This window comes from Leptosomus discolor, chromosome 10 (assembly GCF_034619465.1).
Source record: "Leptosomus discolor isolate bLepDis1 chromosome 10, bLepDis1.hap2, whole genome shotgun sequence".
NCBI lineage: Eukaryota > Metazoa > Chordata > Aves > Leptosomiformes > Leptosomidae > Leptosomus > Leptosomus discolor.
The window spans coordinates 19,248,864-19,271,850 of NC_141400.1; the positions used below are offsets into that span (position 1 = coordinate 19,248,864).

The 22,987-nt window shown below is 42.9% G+C and overlaps 1 protein-coding gene across 4 annotated transcripts in view; it reads left to right on the plus strand.

Moving 5' to 3' along the window:
- The window catches only part of FSTL4 (follistatin like 4), a 227,406-nt gene that overhangs the window by 198,840 nt on the left and 5,579 nt on the right, over positions 1–22,987 (plus strand). For 2 of the 4 annotated variants that reach the window (XM_086470996.1, XM_086470995.1), the window contains 7 exons: positions 2,119–2,239; positions 9,967–10,128; positions 11,163–11,297; positions 12,705–12,731; positions 17,836–17,954; positions 20,789–20,938; positions 21,494–21,601. In XM_086470996.1, coding sequence (XP_086327122.1) covers positions 2,119–2,239; positions 9,967–10,128; positions 11,163–11,297; positions 12,705–12,731; positions 17,836–17,954; positions 20,789–20,938; positions 21,494–21,601 — 822 coding nt within the window. The remainder of the gene's footprint in view (positions 1–2,118; positions 2,240–9,966; positions 10,129–11,162; positions 11,298–12,704; positions 12,732–17,835; positions 17,955–20,788; positions 20,939–21,493; positions 21,602–22,987) is intronic. The other 2 variants (XM_086470993.1, XM_086470997.1) reach the window with 1 other exon arrangement.

Sequence of the window (22,987 nt, forward strand, 5' to 3'; positions counted from 1 at the left end):
TGGGAAATTTTAAGTAGATATTTGTAAGAAAGTATTGGGTGGCTTAACCAGCTTATCCCGTAGTGTAGAAGCCAAATCTGCCTGACACCCAGGGTGGCAGTAATATCTGAGATGCTTTTGATTATAGATCATGAATTTGAGGATCATCTATGGATTTACTCTTGTTCTTTATAATTGTTCATACAATTGTTTATAATCTCGTTCTTTATAATTGTTCATACAATTGTTTATAATCTTGTTCTTTATAATTGTTCATACATTTGCACAGTGGGGCAGCACGTGCCTTAGGGCAGCAGATAGCAGAACCAGGGTGGTTATGTCTGACCCTCTCAGGTCAAGGTCTGTGCGTTGGGAAGGGTGGTTGTCCTCCCTGTAAACGCTGTTTCTCGGTGCTCACTCTCAACCTGCCTTGTCTGAAAACTTGGCGAGTTCCCAAACTTCCCTTCCCCCCTGCCAGTGCTGGCCTGCCACTGAGAGGAGAGGCATGGAGACAGTTCTCTGGTGCCAGACAGAAGTTACTGGAGAAGATTCAAGAGCCAGCAGAAGTAGAGCCAGATCAATCCCATACTGCAAGAGATATGAGCTACTTGGTACTTCTCTTTAAGGGTGCCAGCTGGCATTGTGAGTCTGCCTCCGAGTCGCAGCTTCCTTGGAAAAATGCTCAAAGTGTCATGGCTGGAAAGGAAAGCTTCAAACTGTAAAGCGGGTGCACCCTGGGGAGGCAGGGAATGTGAGATATAAGGAGCCCCAAATGGTTTTGGTTTAGGAAGAAGCCCATCCGATGACTGAGCAACTCTTGCTCATCATTTCTGAGCATGTGGCAGGGGGTTTGGCAGTAACGGTGTGGATGAGGATGATTCCTTGTAGCATTGGACCTGGCATGGGGGCAGCAGGGAAAGGGAGCAGCATCAGCACCTCTGTGCACGGGTTCCCTTTCTCCATCACAAAGAAACTGGGACCCAAGTTCTTGATTCCCAATCAAGAGCAAATTTACGTTCCTGTTTTATACCATCCGCCCTGGTAGGTTCGATCAAGTCATGCTGGAAGATCCTGGCTGTGAGTTTTTACCTCCTCACCGCACTGCAGCGCTGCGCTTGCACATCACTCCTGGTGGCCGTGCTGGGCAGGGTGGCAGCAGTCTCTGAAAAATTTTTTTTACAAGATAAACCCCTCTTCGACACTCACCCTGTTGTACTGGGTTTGTGCCACTCTGGCTCCAAGTTGAATTTTACCATACTTTTGCAGTGAAATTCTGCAAAAAGTTTACTTTAGCATGCTTCATACATGGAGCTAATTAAAGAAAAATCATTCTTTGAACTGTTTTTTAAGTGTATCCTTCTCGGTTTACATAGTACAAACATTCTGGAGCTGCAGGAGTCTGAACATTAATGGAGTAACAAGAGAAGCTGCTTCATATACCCATCGGTGCTGTGGTTCTGTTAACTATAATTGGAAATAAATTCCTAAGCAGGGAACATGTACAACATATTCAAGTGCCAAAACCTGTCTACTAACTCATATTCTCCCCATACATAATCAAAAATTGAAGTAATGCAAGAGCGGATCTAGGAAGATGAAGGGGATAAAGGAAGATACTTGTCAAGCAGTTACAGATCAAAACAAGTTTCTTTGAGAAAATGCTTTTTGTCTTCTTCCTTGTCTCCTGCCTAGGATATTGTCTGAGATAAGTGACAAACAGTTTCAGTTCTTTCTCATCAAGGTTACAGTGCATTTTCTGAGACCCGGCGTAGATAAAGGAAACCTTAACCCACCCAGAAGTTAGCATTTTGTGCGTCTGAGGTTAACGGGTAGATATTAAATTCCCCCATAAATTAAACAGCTGGAGATTGCCATCTTTTTTACGTGCAAAGAGCACCTTGTTAGCAACCAGCACAAAAGTTCATGTTCTCAGGTGAGTTGCTTTGCCTTACTCTTAAATTGCCGCTCATTTTCTCCCCGCGTGTTGATTTATGAACTTCAAAACACTGTTCAAAATTCAAGCTGTGTTCCCAAGCTGCAGTGCTATCAAAACCACAGAACAGGTAGTCTTCCTTCATGTGGTGTTTAAAATATTTTACTAAATAATAATGCACCTTTCCTGTCTTCTGTTACATACAGGATTTTGGAGAAGACGATTCCCTCTACATCACCAAGGTAACAACTATTCACATGGGCAATTACACCTGTCATGCCTACGGCTATGAAGAGCTGTATCAGACCCACATCCTTCAGGTGAATGGTTAGTAAATACTGGCATATATGACAATCCATGAAAACGTTCCCGTAAGCAAAGTTGCGTGTTAATCTCATTCTCACAGAGAGGAGAAAAGCCACACGTGAAATGGTCTGTGCACGAGAGCGAAGGCAGCTTGGGCTTTGCTCACTCCTGCTATCACACAGACAATCAAAAAGACAAGTACCAAGGGGCGGTGTGTGTAATTACCTGGGCTTCGGCAGGTATCTTAACTGTTAGACAACCTGTCAATAACATTTCCATAGAGTTAAGAGCAGTGTTTCAAAGGATCTCTTAGACTAATTACTACTTTTGTCAACAAAAGTGTTGCTTCGATGATTTCTTCTTCCAGAAGATAATTTCTGCTGCGTGAAATAGCCCAGGATATTTAAATAAATACAGCACAGTGTTTCCAAAACTAGCTGCCTAACACCCAGCTATGTATCAGATTCTTGCCTGGTTTGCTGAGGGCTGTTTATATTGGCTAAAGATCTGGCCCGCTGGGTTGCAAAATGAAGGTGAACCGTTTTACAGGTGAGGAGATCACATGGGCCATCTTCCAGTGTTCTCGTTCACCTTCGTCCCCTGGACCACATTTGCGCCTGGTGGAACTTATATTCAGGCGTTTGCTATCTTTCTTCTGCCCTCAAACTCAGTCAGTTGGATTTAGTTTAAAATTGCATTAGCTTAAACCGGTGTTTCATCGAGGGACTAGCCCGCGGAGTGTCCACCTCCCCAGCAGCAGAATCGTTGTCCAACTTTAAACCCATATTTACATGTGCTGGTATGACCAGCAGTGGCTCCAGAACAGGAGACAGGGTAACCCGTTGCTCACTATGGGTAGATTTTGACATGCTCTGGTGTAAAAATATGTAGTTTTACAGGAAAATACAGTGACTTTATTACAAGGGATATATTATAAGGAAAATTAATATTTAGTTCTTTCTCTAGATGACTCCTACAGAGGAGAGCTTTCAAGTGGTAAAAGCAGATAGCTATGCACAGGTTAATGACGAGAAACAGTAAAAAGGGATATTTATGCACTTTAAGAACTGCCATGGTGGACGTGGGCTTTAGGTTTCACTGCAGCTCAGGTCCTCAGGACGAGTCTCAGTGCTCCCCACCCGCAGCGAGAACTTGGAGGAGAGCATGAAGCGTCCAATTGATTTGAATGAAAACTGACTTAATGTTTCTACATGACAATTTGTCATCTTTTGAGATAGTAAACTGTAAAGTCTCAGCAATGTGGATAACTAGATTGTGCACGCTGCAGCTGGGAAAATAGGTTTCCTTCCTCAAAGTGCTATTTGTTTGATGAATGGCAGTTGAAAGAAAAGCGAGCTAACAACTTAATCCCGTGTATATTATGTGATATATTATGAGGCCTGAATGGAGTTTAGTTGGCAGACAACAATGTAGACTTTATCATCACTGAGAATATAAGGCCCAAAGGCTTTGAAACTAAAACCAGAATGAGAGGAAAGCGAGATGGAGTGCGGGGAGGGATTGATTCGTTTCGTACTCATGCCTGCCAGTTAGATTTAACTTGTTGTTGAAAGATCCCATTTTCTTTTCAAATGGAAGTTTCACACCACAGCTGCATGTGGTTTTTCTTACTAACAGAACACCACCATTACACAAAAATCCTCACTATCCACGTTGGCTTTTTAATGTTGCCATATAGTCACTAAATACTTCCAAAAAATGCCATGCATTCTGGTATCAACCCAGGCTTGCTACAAAACACTGCGTGGTCTAGAAATCCTTGTCTTACAGCATCTGATATTCCCACGTGAGCCATTAGGCTTTGCAGAGCGGGGATTTTGCCATTCTTGACGTGGCTGGCTGGCTGCCCGCATCACTAAATTCTCTCCTTTTCTGCCTGTGTCGTGGCTTCCACCAGCAACCGATGTTGGGGCAACAGCACCGATGACAGGACGGCGTTGCTTACCTTCAGATGCGTGGTGGGGTTCCCAAGGCAGAGCCCTGCTCAGGAAATCCTTCTCGTTTTTTAGTAACTTAAAGGACAAATTGAGGAATTTCTCTTGACAGCAGTAGAGGGAAGAAACTGAGCTAAGCTGAACTGAGTGAAGATGCCGAGAATCTAAGTATAATTGATGCGCTCTGTTCAGCGCTGGGGATTGTCTCTGTCTGTCTGTATCAAACTAAAAACTCCATCTTCAGCATGGGAGTTTTTTGTTGCTCCTCTGTATTGGACTGAAATGGTAAGAGAATGTGACAGAACCAAGTCAGCCAGAACTCGGGTGTATCCGCTCGCCTGTCTCCTCCAGGGAGGGACTGATACACTTTTAACATCAAAAACACAGGGGTTTTTTATTCCATGAAAACTGACAGATTTTTTTTTTTTTTCTTTTTAATAGAGAAAACTCCAGGTTTCTCTATTGGGAAAGAGCAGAGAGGAGAACCAACTGGAAGTAAAAGGGTTTATTGCAAACCTTTCCCAATCTCACTGTGTCTGTACAGGCAGGTCCCAACTTTTAGACTGTGTTTCAGTTAATTCAGTGTTTTCAAAGCTGCAGTAACTCTTCCACTGTCCTTTGATCCTTTTTGTACCACCTGGGCCCTGGCTTACTGTTCATACCGAGGCCCATCAGTCCAGCTTACAAATTATTTTCCTTTTATTGCCTTTTTCTCCTTAAAAGAATCTGATCCTAGTTATATGCACCCTCTTCATATGCTTTTATCCAACATACTATATTCTCTTTATTTTGCTTTCTTCTTTGTCTCTTTTTAGAACATAACACTGGCTTGTAACAGCTCATTGATTAGGTGATATAGAAAACTGGGAAATATGAGCTTAAACAGAAAGCTTGGAGCCCAGCTTTGACAAAAATTAAAGGTTTCTGGGATTCAGAGCTCTAGTTGAAGGTACTACCGACTAATCAAATTTATCAAAAGTTTATCCATAGAAAGCCTTGCTTTTGTCCCATTCTGTTGTCATGGTTGTTCCTTTTCTTGCCCAAGGAAAGTAAATTCACTCCATTGCAGTCAAATCCTGCTGGAAGACGGGCCCGCGCTTATCCACAGCAGGCCAGCAGTGTCTTCACTGGTGCTTGCTGCTCTACCTGTGCAGCCCAACCCAGCCACGAGCATGCAGGACTGGGCTTGGGCTGTTTAACCAGACCATAAGGCAATGCTAAAAGCAACTCCACGTTGTTTGACTCATCCTCAGGCATTGCACGGTCTAGGCTTGCCTACAGATCCTTTCCAAGGCAGCCTTTCTGAAGGGGAAAAGAAGGTTTGTTTTGCTCAGCTGCTGAATCCCTTTGTATTAGGTCGTTCAGGATACCACAAATAACATGGGCAGATCCAGATGCTCATTTCGACAAGCAGAAGTGAGAATCCTGTTAGGCAGAAAATGTGAAGACCACCAGATGAATGCCCTGAACCACTGGCTCACATCTTCTGGGCAAGAAGCATAAAGCACACAATGTGGAAGGCAGCCTACATGTGACATTTGAAGGGGGTAGGTTTGGGTTGAGCTCATCAATCTTTGATTCACAGCAGTGGTGAAATTTAAGTCAGTGTATTTACACAGCTGGCCCTTAATGTCTTTGGAAGAAAAGAACGTGCTGAAAGGCAGCACAAAGTCTAAGAATGAAAAATTCATCTTGCGTGCTGGCGCCTTTGATCAGGAGAAGCCAAGAACAGTAGGAAAATTATGTTCTCTCCTACGTAGGGATATTGCTTGGGAAATGTGTACAGCATACACTAACTGTAGGGAAGAAAAGCAATCTATCACTTTGAAGAGAAAAAGAGTTGCTAAGGATAAAGAATCTCATAAAATTGTAATCAACTATGAAAATTGATAGTTTGCAAATCAAGAGACTGCTGAGTGTAGGGCATCATTTTCCTTGGTCCCTGCACTCTGGAAAACATCAGCATTAATCAGAATATTGTATTCCTTGAAAACAGTTTTAAAAAGCCATTTGACCCTCAGCCCAATCATAAGGGTCCAATAGGACAAATTTTCTAGTGACAGAGAGATGTTTTAAACACGGATGGTTTGTTAATGTGGCTTTTCAAGAGAAAACATATAATGCTGCAAACTCCTTTCAAGTCATAAATGGAAAGATAAAAACATCTCAATAAATGATTAATCTGTTAATTATTACTGAGCCTAGGAGTATACAGGTCCTATAGCAGCAATGTGTGTCTTTGGGGCTTGATACCACCATGTGTGCTCATCGTGTGCTTTATCACCTGAGCTGGTTTATAGTAATGAATTGGTCTGCTCACAAGTAAGGTACCACTCAGTATGCAGTAGTAGGCAATCTACCCAATCTCGTACTTGTTTGAATGTCTCTTTTTTCCTACTTTGCTTAAGATAATGGCATTTTTATGTTGCCCTTGACTGCAGACACAGTAATGGTTAGCAATGATATATCTTCACCAAGGGAAATACCAAAGGATAATCCATATATTCCAAAGTCTGGAGCTGAAATCTTTGCAAGTTTAAAGTAAAATGTGCTTACTTGGAATGTATTCATTTGTAGCAAGGACAATAAAAATGCATTCTGCAGTTTGCTGTTATCACAAGGCAGTTGCATGCAATAATTTACCTGTGCAATGAATTGTGTAAGACAAGGGAGAAGAAATAAAAATTTTAAAAATAGAAGGAGCAGGAAAATGGTAAGAGAGCAGGAATGGAGGTGCAACACGTACTTGTAGGTAAAAACAAGCAGTTTCCTTATTAATCACTCTTGAAAAGACACCTTGCTATAAGTTCAAGTTAAGCTAATTTTCATGCAGAGCATTGATTCAGTGTCTGGGACTCCTGAGCTACCTTCTGCAGTATAAATCTGGTGTGTTGTCAGCTCTGCAGGTAAAATACATGGATTAGTCACATGCAGACTAACGTGGTGCGAGGCAAAAACCTGAGAGATGTGAGTGAGCTCTGCTTTGTGAAGGAGTGCCCTGTTTCTAGGGAACATGACCGTTGTGGCAGTGGTTGGGAGTGCTGACATGAGTGCCCATATGAAGAGGAAAGCTAAACCAAACCTTCACAAGAAAATATCAACCCATGCTGGTTTTGAGAACATGAAATAGGTGATGTCTGGGATGAGCTCTCTCTCCCTTAAGAGCTGGTGGGTGAGCAAAAAACCACTAGGCGTGGAGTAAAATTGCTCTGGTGCCTTTGGCCGTTTGGGTGATGTTAAAGAAGGAGCTGAGCCCGGCTTGGGGATCTCCATCTCTCCCGGAGCCAGGCAGCCGTGTCCTGGCAGGAGGAGAGCTCTGCATGGGGCATGGGACCTCACAGGCTTCGCCCCGGAGCTGGTTTTCATGTAGCTGGCTGCAAGGGGCTGGGGCGGGCAAACCGCCAGGCGGAGAGGGTCAGCAGGGCTTGGGGACTGGAGAAGGCAGGTTGTGCCATCTGGAGAACTGGGGAGGTACCTGGAGACATGAAGTACTAACTGTCAGTTGGCTTCACCAGGATTTGGGCATCTAACCTCCTTGGGTATTGTAAGTTTTATCCTATGCGTTTGTAGGAGCCAAACCAGCTCCCATCTATGAGTCTGAATAAATCACGCAGGCTTTCAGCAGACCTCAGTTCCTGAATCATTTCGTTCTAAAAACATTACTTAGTAGCAAGCCAGTCATAGGTGAGACAAGCATTGAGTGCAGGACCTTCATAAAATTATGTCAAAGTGATCAAAAATTACTATCTTTATCCTACCGCGCCTGGAGACACTGACTTGCAGAAATTTAAATTAATTTTCTGAGGTACAGACCGAATGAGAAGCTCCCAAATCTCAGTCTTATTCCCCTGAATTGCTTGGGCACTGTCTCTTAAAGGCAGGCAGGGGTGGCTCTGACAGTTGCCGGCCCTTTCCAGCAGCAGTTCGCTTCCTTTGCTCGCCTTCCGCTTGATCTGGCACCTCCCGAAGTCGGGAGGAGCAGCAACCCTGAAAGTAATGGGAGGAGGAGAAGATAAAAAGCTAGTAAATGCTTTTATTTAGAATTTGAAAACTCAGTTTAATGAAACAAACCTTGCCTTTTTGGTAACCTCCTGATTAAAAGTTTTTGGATGGTGTTTTACTCACTGCCCTGCATCTTACAACACATTTTCTTTTCTTCTCAAGTAAAGGAAATAGAAGAGGAGGAAGTAAGCCCGCACGTCCAGTGCAGAGGTGGAGTTTAAAGCCATTCCTTTGGTAGAAGTCCCCATTTTTTTGTCTCTCCAGTTGCCCCTAGGCATTTCCTCTCAGATTACACTTGAACAATCTCTTGCTTTTAAAGCTATAAAAAACAAGTAGACTTGAGGGCTTTCTGTCGTGGCTGATTTCCTTCCAAGCTGATGACTCAGCTGTGGTTAATACCTGGCAGCTGGTAGGTTAAGACAGAAGTAAAATGCATCTCACTCTGGTAAGGCCCATGAAAAATAGAAATAGAAAGATGGAAAGTGTGTGCTGATGAATGTAATTATTTAAACTGTCCCCATTTGGATCTATAGACACAAAGCAAGCTCCAAACACAGATTTCATTTTATTCTAAAGAAACTGTTAAGACAATTTAATTTTGCTGGTCCTGGAGCCTAATGATGGCTATATAAAAACACAGCAGTAAGTTAGGTACCTTAAGCCAGTGATTTCCAGTAGAAGTCTGTTACTAACTCATTCAGGCTTTCTTAGAAAAAAAAACCCACAAATTTTCCTCAGTCCCCCACTAGTGCCAGCAGAGGTTATTGGTTTTCGTTCAGGAAGAAATTGGGGCGCCACAGATCACATCCACATTTGACTCTGACCGTGGTTTTACAAAACTGTGCACTTTTCAACAGTTACATCATGAGTCCCAAAATGGCCTAATCTGGTAGAAAAGTTGGCCACTTGATTATGAAACACAGCTGACCACTCTTCAAATACCGTCAGGGACGGTACGGCACATCCTCGCGTTTCCTTTTATTATGTCCCTTGAGGTGAAAGGAAGGAGAGTCTTATTGATATTTGTCACTGATATTGCAGTATTGCAAATTCTCTTTAAACTATGTGAGTAAATTATTAAGAAATAGTTAATGGGTGATATTAAGCCTTGTTGATTTGAGCAAGGAAAGCAACATGATTGAAAATCAATGAACTTGTCTGAAATTGTAATATAATTAGTAGTTCTGCCAATTGAGTATATTAAATAGTTCAAAGGGGCCTTCCTGAAACAAGGTAAGTCATGTTTTGAAAGCCTCTCAGAAAAAAAGGAAAAGTAATTTATAAACACTTTATTTGTTCAGAATAACAGGTGGCGAATGTACAGGCTATTTCCTGATGGTTATTTAGTTAAAATGTTGAATAATATGCTACTTCTAATAGGCAAGAACTCCAATTCCTTCCTTACTAGATGCAGTGAAGGTCTGGAGATTGTACTTTAGTTTTTAAATATGTGAGTGCCTGCCTTAGGTTTTAATCCAGCTACTTAAGCTCAGTCAGTCACTTAATGAAAGAAAGCAAGAACAGTCTAAATACAAAATCAGATCTCAGGGTTGCTCCCTGGCGTGGGTTTATTAGTTTACTCTATTATTATTTTCTATTTTCTGCCCCCAAAGTTGAGCTGTAGAAAAATCAATACAGCAGCTTGCGCTGCAAGCAGGACGTTGCTTCTCTCCCGGGATCCTGGATCCGACCTCTTCCCAGCGCTGTGTGCAGGCAGCACCTCTCAGGCCACCGGCCAGGGGTGGCCCCCAGCAGGCGAGTTTCAAGTCCCCGATTCCTTGTTTCCTGCAGTGCCACCGGTGATTCGCGTCTACCCCGAAACGCAGGCGCAGGAGCCCGGTGTGTCAGCAAGCCTCAAATGTCACGCTGAAGGCATCCCTAATCCTCGAATTACCTGGCTGAAGAACGGCATTGATATCATGCCAGAACTATCCAAACAGCTGACGCTTCTAGGTAAGGACAGAATTTTGATTAATTAAAGTATTGTAGACAGGGATTAAGGAGGATTATTTTGCACTTTAAACTAGAAGTTCTTGTACTTTCACTAAGCCACAGTTGTGGGAAATCATGTTACAAAACTCCCATTCTTTCTTTTTACCTTTCTCTCCTGTGAATTTCTTGGGAAATGCAGTATTGATTGATATAAGTGGTAACAGCGTTCTGTTAAAAGAAAATGTGCCTGGTTCTCCACTGCCTCACCTGTTGTGTGCAGCTGTGCCAGTCAGAAGAGAAATACATTAAATTATTTGTTGAGGTATAAGCCCTACAGTGGATGCAAGTTGCTGAGAATCAAGCTGTGGTTCACCTCCCTTCTCACACCCACCTCTGCAGCAGGAACCAGGCTCTGGGCTCCTGTCGGTCCTTGTTCAAATGAGGATGCAACAGACACAATGAAAGGCAAAAAAATTTATTTGCAGTTCTCTGTGTAAAAATGTTAAAAACCTGCCCCAACACCCCTCAGTCTGGCTGTGTTGTATTGCAGCACTCAGCCAGTGTTGACAGCAGATACCCCTGCATGGTTGGGTGCGACGTCTCAAAATCTTCCAAGGGTTTTAGGCACCAGTCCCGCTCTAGAAAGCAGAACGATAGGAGGAACTGTAGAGAGACCCCTCCCAAACACAAGTTTTTTGAGATCTGATGAAAAACAGTTTGCAAAATTTTAGTTGTTTTTTTCTCCAGTAAAGCTGAAGTGTTTGGGTTTTTTCTAACGAGAAGAAATGAATGAAATGTAATTTATTGTTTGCACTTGGGATCGTTCTTCGTTCATTTCTGGCACAGAGTGTGTATGTGCTAATGGAAAGAAGCAAAACATCATCTCTCCCAAGAATCCCCCAGATACCTCTGGTTATGTACAGGGAAACATGGTGTGGTGAAGCCACCCTCCCGAGCCATCGCCGGGTGCTGCGACGGCAGTGGGAGGCAATTTAAGGGCAGTAAAAGCAATTAGCAGCAGTGAGGAACACTGTTTATGGGTGTCTTTCTTGCAGCAAACGGAAGCGAACTTCATATCAGTAGCGTTCGATATGAAGATACCGGTGCCTATACCTGCATTGCTAAAAATGAGGTGGGAGTGGATGAGGACATATCTTCACTTTTCATAGAAGATTCAGCAAGAAAGACCCGTAAGCTTAATTTTCCGTGTAATTATTTCTTTAAAGAGTATTTAAATGTAAAGGTATATGTGCAGTTGCATGCGGTATGTTGGACTGTTACTCGTAGGGTTACGACAATTTTGTCTGCGCTTTGATCAGAGGATTGTTGACTGTTATGGGAAGGAATCACGTGGGGAAGATAAAATCTCCTCATCCAGGGCGAAGGTGCCTTTCATGTGCCAGAATTGCACTAGGTGTGCCGTGGATAACATCTTTACCAAAGTAACAAATTGGCAGTAGTTTTAGATATCAGAGAATCCAAAACCTAATATTTTGTCAAATTATGTGCGGTTTCAGAAAATAAATTTCATTGATCTTTGTACAAGGCTTTTTCTTTTAAAGCCAGTTACAAGTCGAAGTTCTCAAATATTTAGATGCTTGAAAAATGTTCTGATTGAATTATTTATTTTACCTGTGTTTACATCACGAGCTAGCAAAATAGGTTTCCCTCGGTGTGAAATTATCTTCCACTTCAAAGACAAATATTCTCGCAGCCACTCTCAGTGGCAAGTCTCCTGTAGGAGTGCAGCAGTGTTATCTTGACCACACTGTCCCCAAAACACAATTAATGAAGGAGGTGATTGGTCGCCCCAATGGAAAAGCTCCCAGAGGCCTGATCCTTCCTAATTCTGCTGTCTTTAACTACTTGGGAGATAGCCTGGGTTTATGGTGATGCTAAAAGGCTGGGTGCAAATGGGATTTTTGCTACTTTTCTGGCTATATAGAGCAAGAATTGAAAACGAAGTTAGCAGTAAATATGTGCTCTCGTGGCAATTCTTTGCAAAATACTTTCTATTCCTTATTAAATAGATTTATGTACCCTTGTTAATATGGGTCGTTTTCCCTTGAATCCTCGAGCAAGGGAAATTGCAGTATGTTGAGAAATAATTGGATGTATCTGAAACAGAAATTCAAATGCAGATGTACTTTCAAGGAGTATTTGAATCCTAAAAGAGAAGGTAGTTGCACGAAATTCCGAGAAGAAACGCAGCAAAGTGTGTAACTGCCAGTCTCAGGCTTCTGATTGAACCTGCACAGAAAATCATAGCCTGTACCATGGCAATTCCATCTGCAGGTAGTGTCTTCTGTCCAGTAAGACTTTGATCCTTGCGCAGGCTAAGGTTGGATTCATTTCAGGGAGGATTTTTCCCACGTCGAAGCTTCAGAATTGTCTCTAGAAGGAGCAAATGTATTTACAACTATCTTTCCTGATATTTTATTTGAATGAATGTTTCAAAGTTCTCACAAATTAAACCGTTCATGTAGACATGAGTACTAATTCAGTTACTTGCTGCAATGAAAATTTTGACATTGTTTTGTTGTTTTTTTTTCTTTTCCTGATTATTTTCTGGCTTTCCCAATTTTCTGATGCTGCAGTTGCAAACATACTGTGGCGAGAGGAAGGTACTGCAGTAAAGTTCTTTTGTCGTAGTGATAATGTGCTTGTCTGCTTTAATAATTCCATGATGGGCCATTCTCCACTGACTTGCCACTAACTCTATCAACTTTCACAGTTACCAGATTAAGTACAGACCAGACATTTAAAAGCTAAACTATTCAAATAAGAGATGTCACTCTCCTAATAGAAATCGTACCTGTAACTTCTTGCATTTTCCCACTATGAAATAATAGATGACCATAAAACATATAAAAATGTGAATTTTATATAAACTGCCACTAATGCGGGTAGCCTGAGATTCTCGAGTTGCATTAGCAATTGCACAAGTGTCAGAAGTGCTCCCAAATTACCATAATTGAACAAGTAAGACATAAATTCAATACACTGCATTTTTAAGCAAGCAATTCAAGCTCTTCCTCCTCCGTAGCGTGTATTGATGTTTACTAGGTGAGCAACAAAAATTGTGTTCTTGATTGTTAGGCAAAGAAAAAACCAACCCACAACAGATTTTGCTTCTCTCTATCCTTTAAATCAATGTAGGATAAAGGTTGCCCATTTCTCCCTGGTTTAATAGGCAGTTAAGATCTCTAGTTTGATCAAATGTACAGCGTGCTCTGCACAAGGTCAACATCTGTGTATCTTGGAAGCCAAATTAATAAAAAAAAAAAACATCCTAAACAGCTAATTGTCTCAAAGACATTATGGAGGCACTTGAGATGAAAATTTATTTGATTTTGTGCGCGCTTGTGCTGTCAGAATTTCCAAAGCGCGCAGTAAGACGCATCGAGCAAAGGCCCGAGGAGCTCTCCCGCAGCTCGCCCATCTCTGCCGGCGGAGATGCGGTGCCCGGCTGTGTGGATGGGGAGGCTCCTGGGGGCTGTGAGCAGGGTGTCCGCTCACTGGAGGAAGGTTCTTGGACTGAAGTCCAGGCGTAAGCCAGTCCTTCCATCTGCCAGTTGCGTTTGAGGAAGCTGGGACCTTGGTGTCCCTCCAGCCTTGTAGGGAAGGTCTCTGTGCTGTCGCTGCAGGACACCCCTTCCTTCCGTTGTTCCTCTGGGAAGCGCTGCACACTCACGCTGCCTTTGGAGGGTGCAAAGACCCTTTCATCGATAGTGTCTCCAGGTACCCAAAATGACAGTTGTGTTTCATGCCCTGGGCTTGGAGCTTTCTGGATTGCTGTGGCTTGGCCCAAAGGATTTTAGGGGCAGAAGGAAAGTGCCAGCCTTTAGTGACCAGTGCTGCCTCAGCCAGGTATGCAAACACCCGGTGCGTACCTACTGTCCCGCTGATGGCTGCAGACACGTAGATGCAGCAGATGCAGTTGGCTGGAGGTCACGAGAGGTGGCCCAGCCACCCAAGACAGCTCGCCAGGATTTACTCCCAAATACGCCATCTGCAAGTGCCCGGTGCACGGCAATGAAGAGTGTCTCTCTGCTGCTGATGTTCCCATAAATGGCATTATGGGCACTAAGAATTGCTATTTCCCTTCTGCTTGCAAGTGAAATCTCTAATGCATCTCATCAGTCCAGCATCATCTGCAGGATGCTACAGGGCTGTTTATATACAGCATCCCTTATGCTGCTTTTTAAAGCAAGCAGTTGGATAACCCTACCAGATGTAGAAGTATCATAATGTTTAAAGAACAACTAAGTTGTTGGTTGCAGAAAGTCTTATAATAATTCTGCTAAACAAGTATGGACTTGCTGCTTTTCAACCTTGCACATTTTAAATAAAAGCATGAGCAATGTGCAGGGAAACCATGGGCAGTAAAAGCAGATTTACTATTGATGTGCCTAAACAATTCAGTATCTTTAGAGCACGTTTATTCACCTGCCTGTCTTGTTCTATAGTATTTGATCAGCACATTCATTCTAGACAAAGAATCCATTGAACGTACTTTAGCATGTGAAATCTTGGTACAGAGAAAGCTGGAAGAGAGGAATGGTATTTTTATTTGTACATTTTAATGTATTCTTTCAGTTCCATTAAAATGAAAACTCATGTGTAAGTAGCAATATTAACAAATGGATTGGTAGACTTGAGCTCCTTTAAAATGATCACATCCTCATGCCCACAAGCTCTCTAGTAACTAAAGCTGTTTGGAAAATGCCTAGACAGGGTATTGTGTAGAACAAGCTTTTGCTGCAAGTCAAAGTTTTAACACAAGTAGTTGGTCATTTTAAAAGTCAGTCTATCAGTCTGTTCTCAAATCCTTTCCCAGACCACGCGCAAGTAAAACCTCCAGAAATGAGTGCACATACCATGGCCAGCCAGTTCAGTGTGGAACTGGAAGCATGTGCAATATTTATGCAATGGACAAATTAGGTTTTAATTTTGTACTGAGAAAACTACGAGTAGCCCAAACATAAGGTAGAGATTTGTTTTCATGCCGGTGTTCATTTCTGCGGTGAGTGTTGCTTTCTTTATACCTGGATAAAGGGAGCATATCATGCCAGCAGGCAATCTTCAGTTACATGGAAGTATGCACCTAAAAAACTGAAAGCCTTTTTGTTACCAAATTTGAGTTCTAAAAGCATTCAGATTAAATTGAGGAAAATTATTCAATTATCAGATCAGAGTATTCCACAGTGACAAATTTGCCCTTTAATCTCAAAGGAGGGAAATACAAAGGTACGCTCCGATGGAGACTGTATTCCTCAAATAAAGAAAACTCTTGTTTTCATCAGGTGTCCTCCTAAAGGTTTTAAAACACAAAGATGTTAGGGTCACCTTCATCTGGAATGGTTCAAATAAGAACAGTTCTGTTTAGGATACCCTCCCCGTTCTTAATGGGGTTTTTGTTACATGAGGATTTTTTGTTATACAGATGAGGTATGTTGCCTTTTATAAAGCCTTGAGTTTTTGAACTAGTTATGTCATCCATCCTGAAATGTCTTCAACTAAAAAGGGGGAAAAATTCTCCATTGCCCACCTCTGCACTGAAATAATTCCCCAGACTGAGGAGTTGCAGCAGTTTAAGCAAGAGTGGAGTCTGTTTTACCGATGCCCGTGAGATTGTTCAGAGATGTACCCCAGTCAAGACTTGGCAAATACTTTGTAAGTCACAGTAAAACACCTAGTTTGTCTCGTAAAAAAACCTGCTCAGGGTGAAGATGACTCTCTGAAAAGGTATTTTAAATTGGTAAACTTTTTTAAAAAGAGGGTGAGTGCTATTAGTAATTTGTATCATATTTAACCAATCGGCAGAAAAACTTGCACTCATTTTACTGTAAAATAAGCAGTGGGACTTGCCAAGTCACTAACTCTAAACCCGCTGGGGTAAAATTATTATCAAAGCATTTTTGTGACTAATTAAGGTCTTAGTTCTGAAATACACCCTCACTGTAATAGGATCATCAGACAAAATCACGCTGTTATGCATGAAAATAATAATAAGCATCACCACAATGGTCATAATTTGTTGCCTTCTTGTTTCTACTTCTTAGGATAAAAATCCTTTACTCGTGAAAATATGTGCACTCATTCCAGCCAGGGTCAAATTCTGCCCTCTGATGGATTCACTCAAATCCCACTGAAGCAGATGGGAGTTGTGTGCATGCTGTGAGCGCAGATTTTGGTCCGAAGTACCCGAATTAAATGTTTTAACAATTTACTCAGAAAAAAATAGCCCTTAGTCCATAAAGATAACTTAATTCTCGATGGAAGTTCGGTAGCTTTTCTTCCTACATGCATGATCCCTCACTGTGGCATCACATTTAAGGATCACGGCTCCTGTACCCGCCTGATGCCCTAACTGGGGTATTTCTGTGGTATGGTTTAGAGAGACTCAACCTGAACGTTGTCAGTACAGCAAACACCATGTGCTGAGACATTGTACTCTGAAGCCACTTATTTGGCGCAAGAAGAGGGGTTTTTAGCACCCAAAAAACCCCTTCTAGCCTTACTAAATACTATGTATTTTACAAAATTTTCCAAAAATGCGTTTATCCAAATTATACCTGTTTTCACTGTGAAGTTTTCCTATGATGATTTAGACCTCAATCCTGCAAACACTTAAGAGATGTGAGAAACTCTGTAGCTGTGAGCAGTGTTTAGAGCTGCCACCACAGGACCAACCGAGGCAACTGTGACACTGAACATTGTTCAGCTCTGTAGAACTGGGACCTTATTTCTCCATGGTAAAATGTTATTAATTAGAAATTACAAATTTTCACATCACCATGTCTTTGGCAGATAAGTACACTATCCATATTACTGGGGGTGACAGTGGTCATTGCAAACACTTACTGGTGGTGGTATGAAAAAGATGAAATGATGCTTGGATCTTTCTAACTAGAGTGTTTGAAAAGATCCTGAACATTTCTTAAAGATGCTCGTTACTGCAGTTGCATGTAGCTGAAGAACAACTAAATTATCAGTGGTTTAAGGCATTTCTGCATGACAGAAATGATAAAATACGATCTCCTAACAGCAAGGCAATGACAGACAGCCAGTTTCCCAAATCTCCTGGAATGCCCCAGTTGGATAAATGAGTGCTATTGCGATGCTGAACTACTCCACATTTGTGAATTACAGTTTGCAAGATTTCAAAAATGTATTTGTTTTGGTGGCTACAGTTAGTTCATCCAGATAGTTGCAGAAAATAGAGAAATATATATATATAGTCATTTATGGAACAGATGTTAAGCACTTCCATTTTGCATCACAGTTACAAGAAGTCAAGCTACCTTTAACTAAAGCTTCTCTCTCAGTTTTCAAACCATTAGCAAGCTATTTTCCATGAAATCATAGAAGAAACAAAGTCGTAACCTGAGGGAGTTAACAATGCGATACAGGGGCTTCTTGTAATCAAATCCCGCTTTTTGGTACACGTGCACAAGACCTGAACATAATTATTTGTGTACAGCCGCCGCCACCAAGGCAATGCATTTTTGAATGTGTCTGTACCTCTTCACTCCTTGAAGCCCTCGTTGTGACATGAAATTTGATTTTGTGAATGCACCGACTGCATCCAAATGACCAACTTTTATGTAAGGCAGATTTTGTTTGTTGGGGGAGGAGGGAGAGTTCTTTAAAAAAGTCCTAACAGCTATGGAAACATTAAAAAAAAAAACCCTACCACTACTTTTGCTTTATCCCCCCTTCAAGGCCTGAGTGTTGGGAATATGTTCTATGTCTTTTCTGATGATGGGATCACAGTCCTTCAGCCAAACGAATGTGAAATCCGGAGACACATCAAGCCCGAAGAGAGGATTTTCACAAGTTATGTAAGTCCTGAACCCAGCAGCTACAGCCAACAGCTGGGAAACTTTCTCTTAATCTCTTCAAAGGTTGTTATTGCTAAAGGAGCCATTTGACACAGTGATGTTGGAGCTTGGTGGGCTTCATGTGGCATCCTTGAGGTATATCGTCATCTTCTCTTGAAAATCGAGTGAACCACAGAAGGTATAGGGCTGCCATGGGGGATTACTGACACGCTGCAGAGAATTTCAGTAGTTATCCTGTCAAAATGTAGGCCAAGGCTTTCAGTTGTCCTGTTAGAACTGTTTACATATCCATCCCCAAAAGTTGTAACTGGGCTGTGGGGAAAGTAAAAAAGTCAATAGCAGAGAGGCACACGCATCGCTCACCGGTGCTGACTGTCCCCTTTTACTGGTGGCTCTATAGGCGAAGGAACAGGCTACTTTCTGCTCTTTAGAAGTAGTTTCCCAGGTTAAACCACAGCAGGGACATAAGGTGGTTTTGGCATGCTGGTCCTCTGCATCTTTGGCTGCTGAACCAGAGGCCCGCACCATCCTTGTTTGCTCTCTGGCGTTTTCTGCCAGCACTGAGTTTACCTAACCCTTGCGTTAGGAAATCACAGGGAAAATTTGTTCAGGTGTCAGTGGAACATCAAGCAGTGGCTCATACGCAGTGGAGCTCAACGTGGCAAGTGGGATAACACATGCCTGGAGGCCCCATGAGGCCAAGGTTTTCAACGGCCTGTGTTATATGCTCCTGCACAATAGCAAACACCGTGTGCATGCTCATGAAACCGTCAGTTCTCACACAACACAAGTGCTGAAACATCCAAAAATGCTTTTTTATTCACTCCTTTATGTAGTTGTTTGGGGTTTTTTTTTAAATGGAAAGCTGAGAATGTGTCTCCCTTCTCAGCCTTGCTTTGAATTTTGGGAGGAATAAAAGAGGAAGGTCCCTATCGTGAGCCCAAGCAGGCTGGGTCAGGCTCTGCTGCCATGGGTCAGGATATTCTTGTGAGTCTTTATTCAGTGCTTTTTAAATCTCAATAAATTTATGGTTGATACTGGATTTTTTTCCACTAGATTTTAATATACGTTAGTAGAAATCCAGACTGATGCTCACCCCAAGACTGGTCCGTAGCATGGGCTTAGTAGTTTTAAGCCGCACTTGAGCTGTTGCTACTCAAAGACAGAAATCTTATGTTTCTTTTCCAAAGAGCTGTAAATATTGAAGAGGTGGTTCTGGAGAAACAGCTTGAAAAGAACAAAGGAGAGAGGACACTTAAGGAAATAATGTCAGCACAGTGGTGGGCATAAAAGGGGTTTTTAACGTCATTACTTGACTGCCTTTCAGAGAGACCTCTAAGGTTTTCCTACAGATATCATAGGGCCCTTTCCCTTGGTATAGGGAGGACTGAATTTTTTTCCCTCTCTTTTTCCCTTTTAGTATCTTGAGTGTTTGCCACATAGGCACTGACACCAGCCTGCAACTTTAGGAGGGTTTCCACAACAAAGGTTTCTTCGTTTGCCATCAGAGGGCACAAAACCAGATAGAGCAGCTGCAGCTGAGCGCTGTAGCAGAAAGGCCAGTGACCTTTCCGTGCTCCCGTTGGTTTTGGGGAGATGCTGTGTTGTGAGAGCCCAAGCACACAGCCGAGGATGAGAAGGGCAGTTTGGAGGCTGTCAGGTGCTTGCCTCCTGAACAGCTGCTGGAAGCCCAAGGCTGGGCTTTTGTAGCATGTTTTAGCTTGCAGTAGCGTAGATCCCCAGCCTGGCTGGAGGGTCAGAAGGGAAAATGCTGTTGAGTCTTGTATCTTCAATGCTTACACGTGGTCTCCACCAAGGTACTGAGCTGACAGAGCTGGGCTGCTTAGGGGTGAAATGTTTTTATCCAGAACCCTCGCTCTGATACAGACCTGGTGTGGGGGTTGCTTTTTCTTGTACCTCTTCTTTCCTCGAAGAAGCTCCGCTGCTCTAATCGCTTTTAGGGAGGTTGTGCCATTATTTACAGTGACCTGGCTGTTGTATTGACAAGATTTAAAGCCAAGAGTTGTGCTCAGTGAAATATATACGTGTTCATTTAGCTTTGCCCTTGTTTCCACACCACAGCCTGGTCCCACACCAATGCTCCTTCACATCAAGCGAATTGGCAGGAGGAGGAGCGATGAGGAGTAGCCAGCGTGCAGAGGCTTGTGTGGGATCACGTGTGGCTCTTCAAACTTAGGGTACCAGTGAGCTCCCCCTAAAGCTAAGACCAGTTTTGCACAGGACTGGGTGAGTGGAGGATCAGAGACACAATATGGCATCAGGCAGTTGTGAACAGGACTTGTTTCCTTTTGAACAGGGGAAGTCTCTGTGTTGGAGCAATAGACTGTAGGACCCTACTTGTTTTGCTGCTGTTTCCCTAAGCACAAGCATCTTTGAGCACATTCTCCTGAACTGAAAATGAAGACTTTATGAAAAATACAAAGCTGCGATTCAATCAATGTAAATCTCTGGTTTTGCAAAGCTCAGAGCGATATTTCTATTGCTAATAAATGCTGACAGCACTCCCAAGTCTTGATGAACCACGGTGTACTTCAAAAGATAGATCCAGAGACTATGTGGTTATTTAAATTCAATGTGAGTTTGCAGGAGGTCCAGCTGTTTAATGTCACCGGGTAGAGCCAGGCTGCGGTGTGCTACCTGATAAAATAATTATTTCATGTTTTCCAGGAAAGAAAGGGGAAAAAAATCATCCTAATGGAATCCCCATGGTTTTTTTTTCTGTGATTTTCAAGGCTAAGCTTCTTGCTGCTCCGGGCCCTGAACTTGTAGAAATTAAACCTTTTCTCCTCTTCTTTTTTTTTTTTTTTCCTCAGGAAGAGATCTGTCCTAGAGTGGAAGGTGAAGGCACTCAGTCCTGCCTCTGGGCTTCAGCGGTCAATGTCAGAGACAAGTACATTTATGTGACACAGCCTAAGCAGAATAGAGTAATCATAATTGATATCCAGACTCAGAAAGCCGTGCAGGTACTTACAGGGGGAATGCTTTATTTGGTAGTGGCAAAAGACCACTTTGCCCAGTGGATCTGCTGACATCACTAAAAAGTTGAGCCTGTGTTGCTTTCACCCATGGGGTCACGCTCTTTGTAACCTCACTGGCAGGAAAAAAACTCCTTCACAGGCTGTTTATCATCATCTTGGGGCTGCATCTGCAGCCAGGCTTGCAGCTAGTGTGCTAAAACAATGCTGAAATGATTTCTGGCTTATGCTCGCTGAGCCCCTGCCTGACCTCGGTTATAAGCAGGTTGGGAGGAATGAACTGGTGTGGGTATAATTCAAGCAGAAACTGGCCCCTGATCTCCTGGCTATAAGTAACAGCATAAGATGGAGTGATACCTAGCTGGAAAACAGCACTGAACAGGGGGATTTTTCTACTGCTGGTGCTGCTGCTGTTCCCCCAGTTGATTGCACGAATGGGTATGACGGTGGGGCATGGCAATGTCTGCAGAACTTGGTACGATATTCGTCATGTGCAATTGGGTCACTGTGTAAATACCTACCTCTGCTTTTTTTTCTTTTAAGTCCTTGGATGTTGACCCGTTGCCAACCAAATTACATTATGACAAGTCCCATGACCAAGTCTGGGTGCTGAGCTGGGGCGACATGCGGAAGACCTCACCGACGCTGCAGGTAAGTCCTGACACGACTGAGCCTCTCCCCTTCCTCGGCTTGGCGTCATCAGCAGCAAGCTGGTGCCTGGTTGGTTGTAGGTAATTAACAGCGTGTAATGGTCTGTATATAAAGCTGCTCTTTCATTTGCATATCTAGTGTGTTTTATTCATCCCTCCTCCGTCCATCCTCACATATTTTTCCTGCTGTTTAATTTGTTTGTGAGCAATGGCTGTGCCGTAGGCTGGCAGCAGGGCTGCTTTGTTGCCAAGGTCTGTTCTGTTTTAAGGCTGATGACAGAGCCAAACGCCGTAAAGTCATACAGCAAGGGCTGGCAGCTGACTGCAAGCAGTGCGAGCCTGCGATGCTCCAGCTCGTTTGTGCAGCCTGCATGAGTGTGGTTCCTTCTTAACTTGATTGAGGTCTAAAAGCAGTGGGTACCAAGAAGCCACAAGGACTGTACTTTTTACGGAGAAATCTGTTACTCTTCAGGTTATTGGTAGTGCAAGTCTGGCCAAGCAACACGTTCAAGGATAAGCCCAAGGTAGGGACCAAGTGCATGTTTGCTGCAGAGCTGCGGCACACCCTTCTCGGATGTTAGGATGACCTGCGAATTTTTGTCTGCAAAAAATCTGGGGGCATTGCACATAAAAGAAGCATTAAAAGGTGACTGAATTGTACTGTGCCTCAGGATTCATAACTCCTTCAAGATTACTAGCCTGGCACCCTTGTTATGCATTCAGCAGGACCACCCTGTTCTCCAGTTTGGTAAAGGCATTTACTTCTTCTGTCTTCCATGTAGGAGAAGTCCAGGTTTTCTGCCAGTGCACTGAATAACTGCTTATTTTCCTTAAACTTTGTTTTGTCGCTTGTCTCTCACAAGCCTCCAGCCTCCTTTTGGATGATGTTAGAGCATAATGTGGTAGGATTGTTCCTTTCATAGTATAATGCAGAAGAGAGCTCTCTACATCATGGAAAAAAGCATAAACAGCAAAAGTAAAACCTCGGGGACAAATTCTACTATGGGGTGCCAGTGTCTGGACTGGAGGGGTGCCAGTGAAGTCCCTGGGGCTGCTCCACACTCAGCACCATCAGACCCACAGTGATACTGAGCTCTCTGGGACAGTAATGCGCATAGGTTTGGACAACTGAATTAGCTTCCATGTCTGGATTGCCCTGGAGGATTCACTCTTCTGTTGACAGTAGAGAAACACTAAGTGCAGGCATCTAATTGGGCATTTTGCTGCTGCGGTATGTCGTATGACAGCGGACACCAGAGCTGATTTGATCCACCCAGACATACCCTGCTCTAGCAGTTATTTTCTGGCACTTGCTGCCCAGCCTTTCTGGAAAAACAGGTGTCATGTGAATACTCCTTCTACCAGAAGTGTTTGCTTCTAGGTCTTC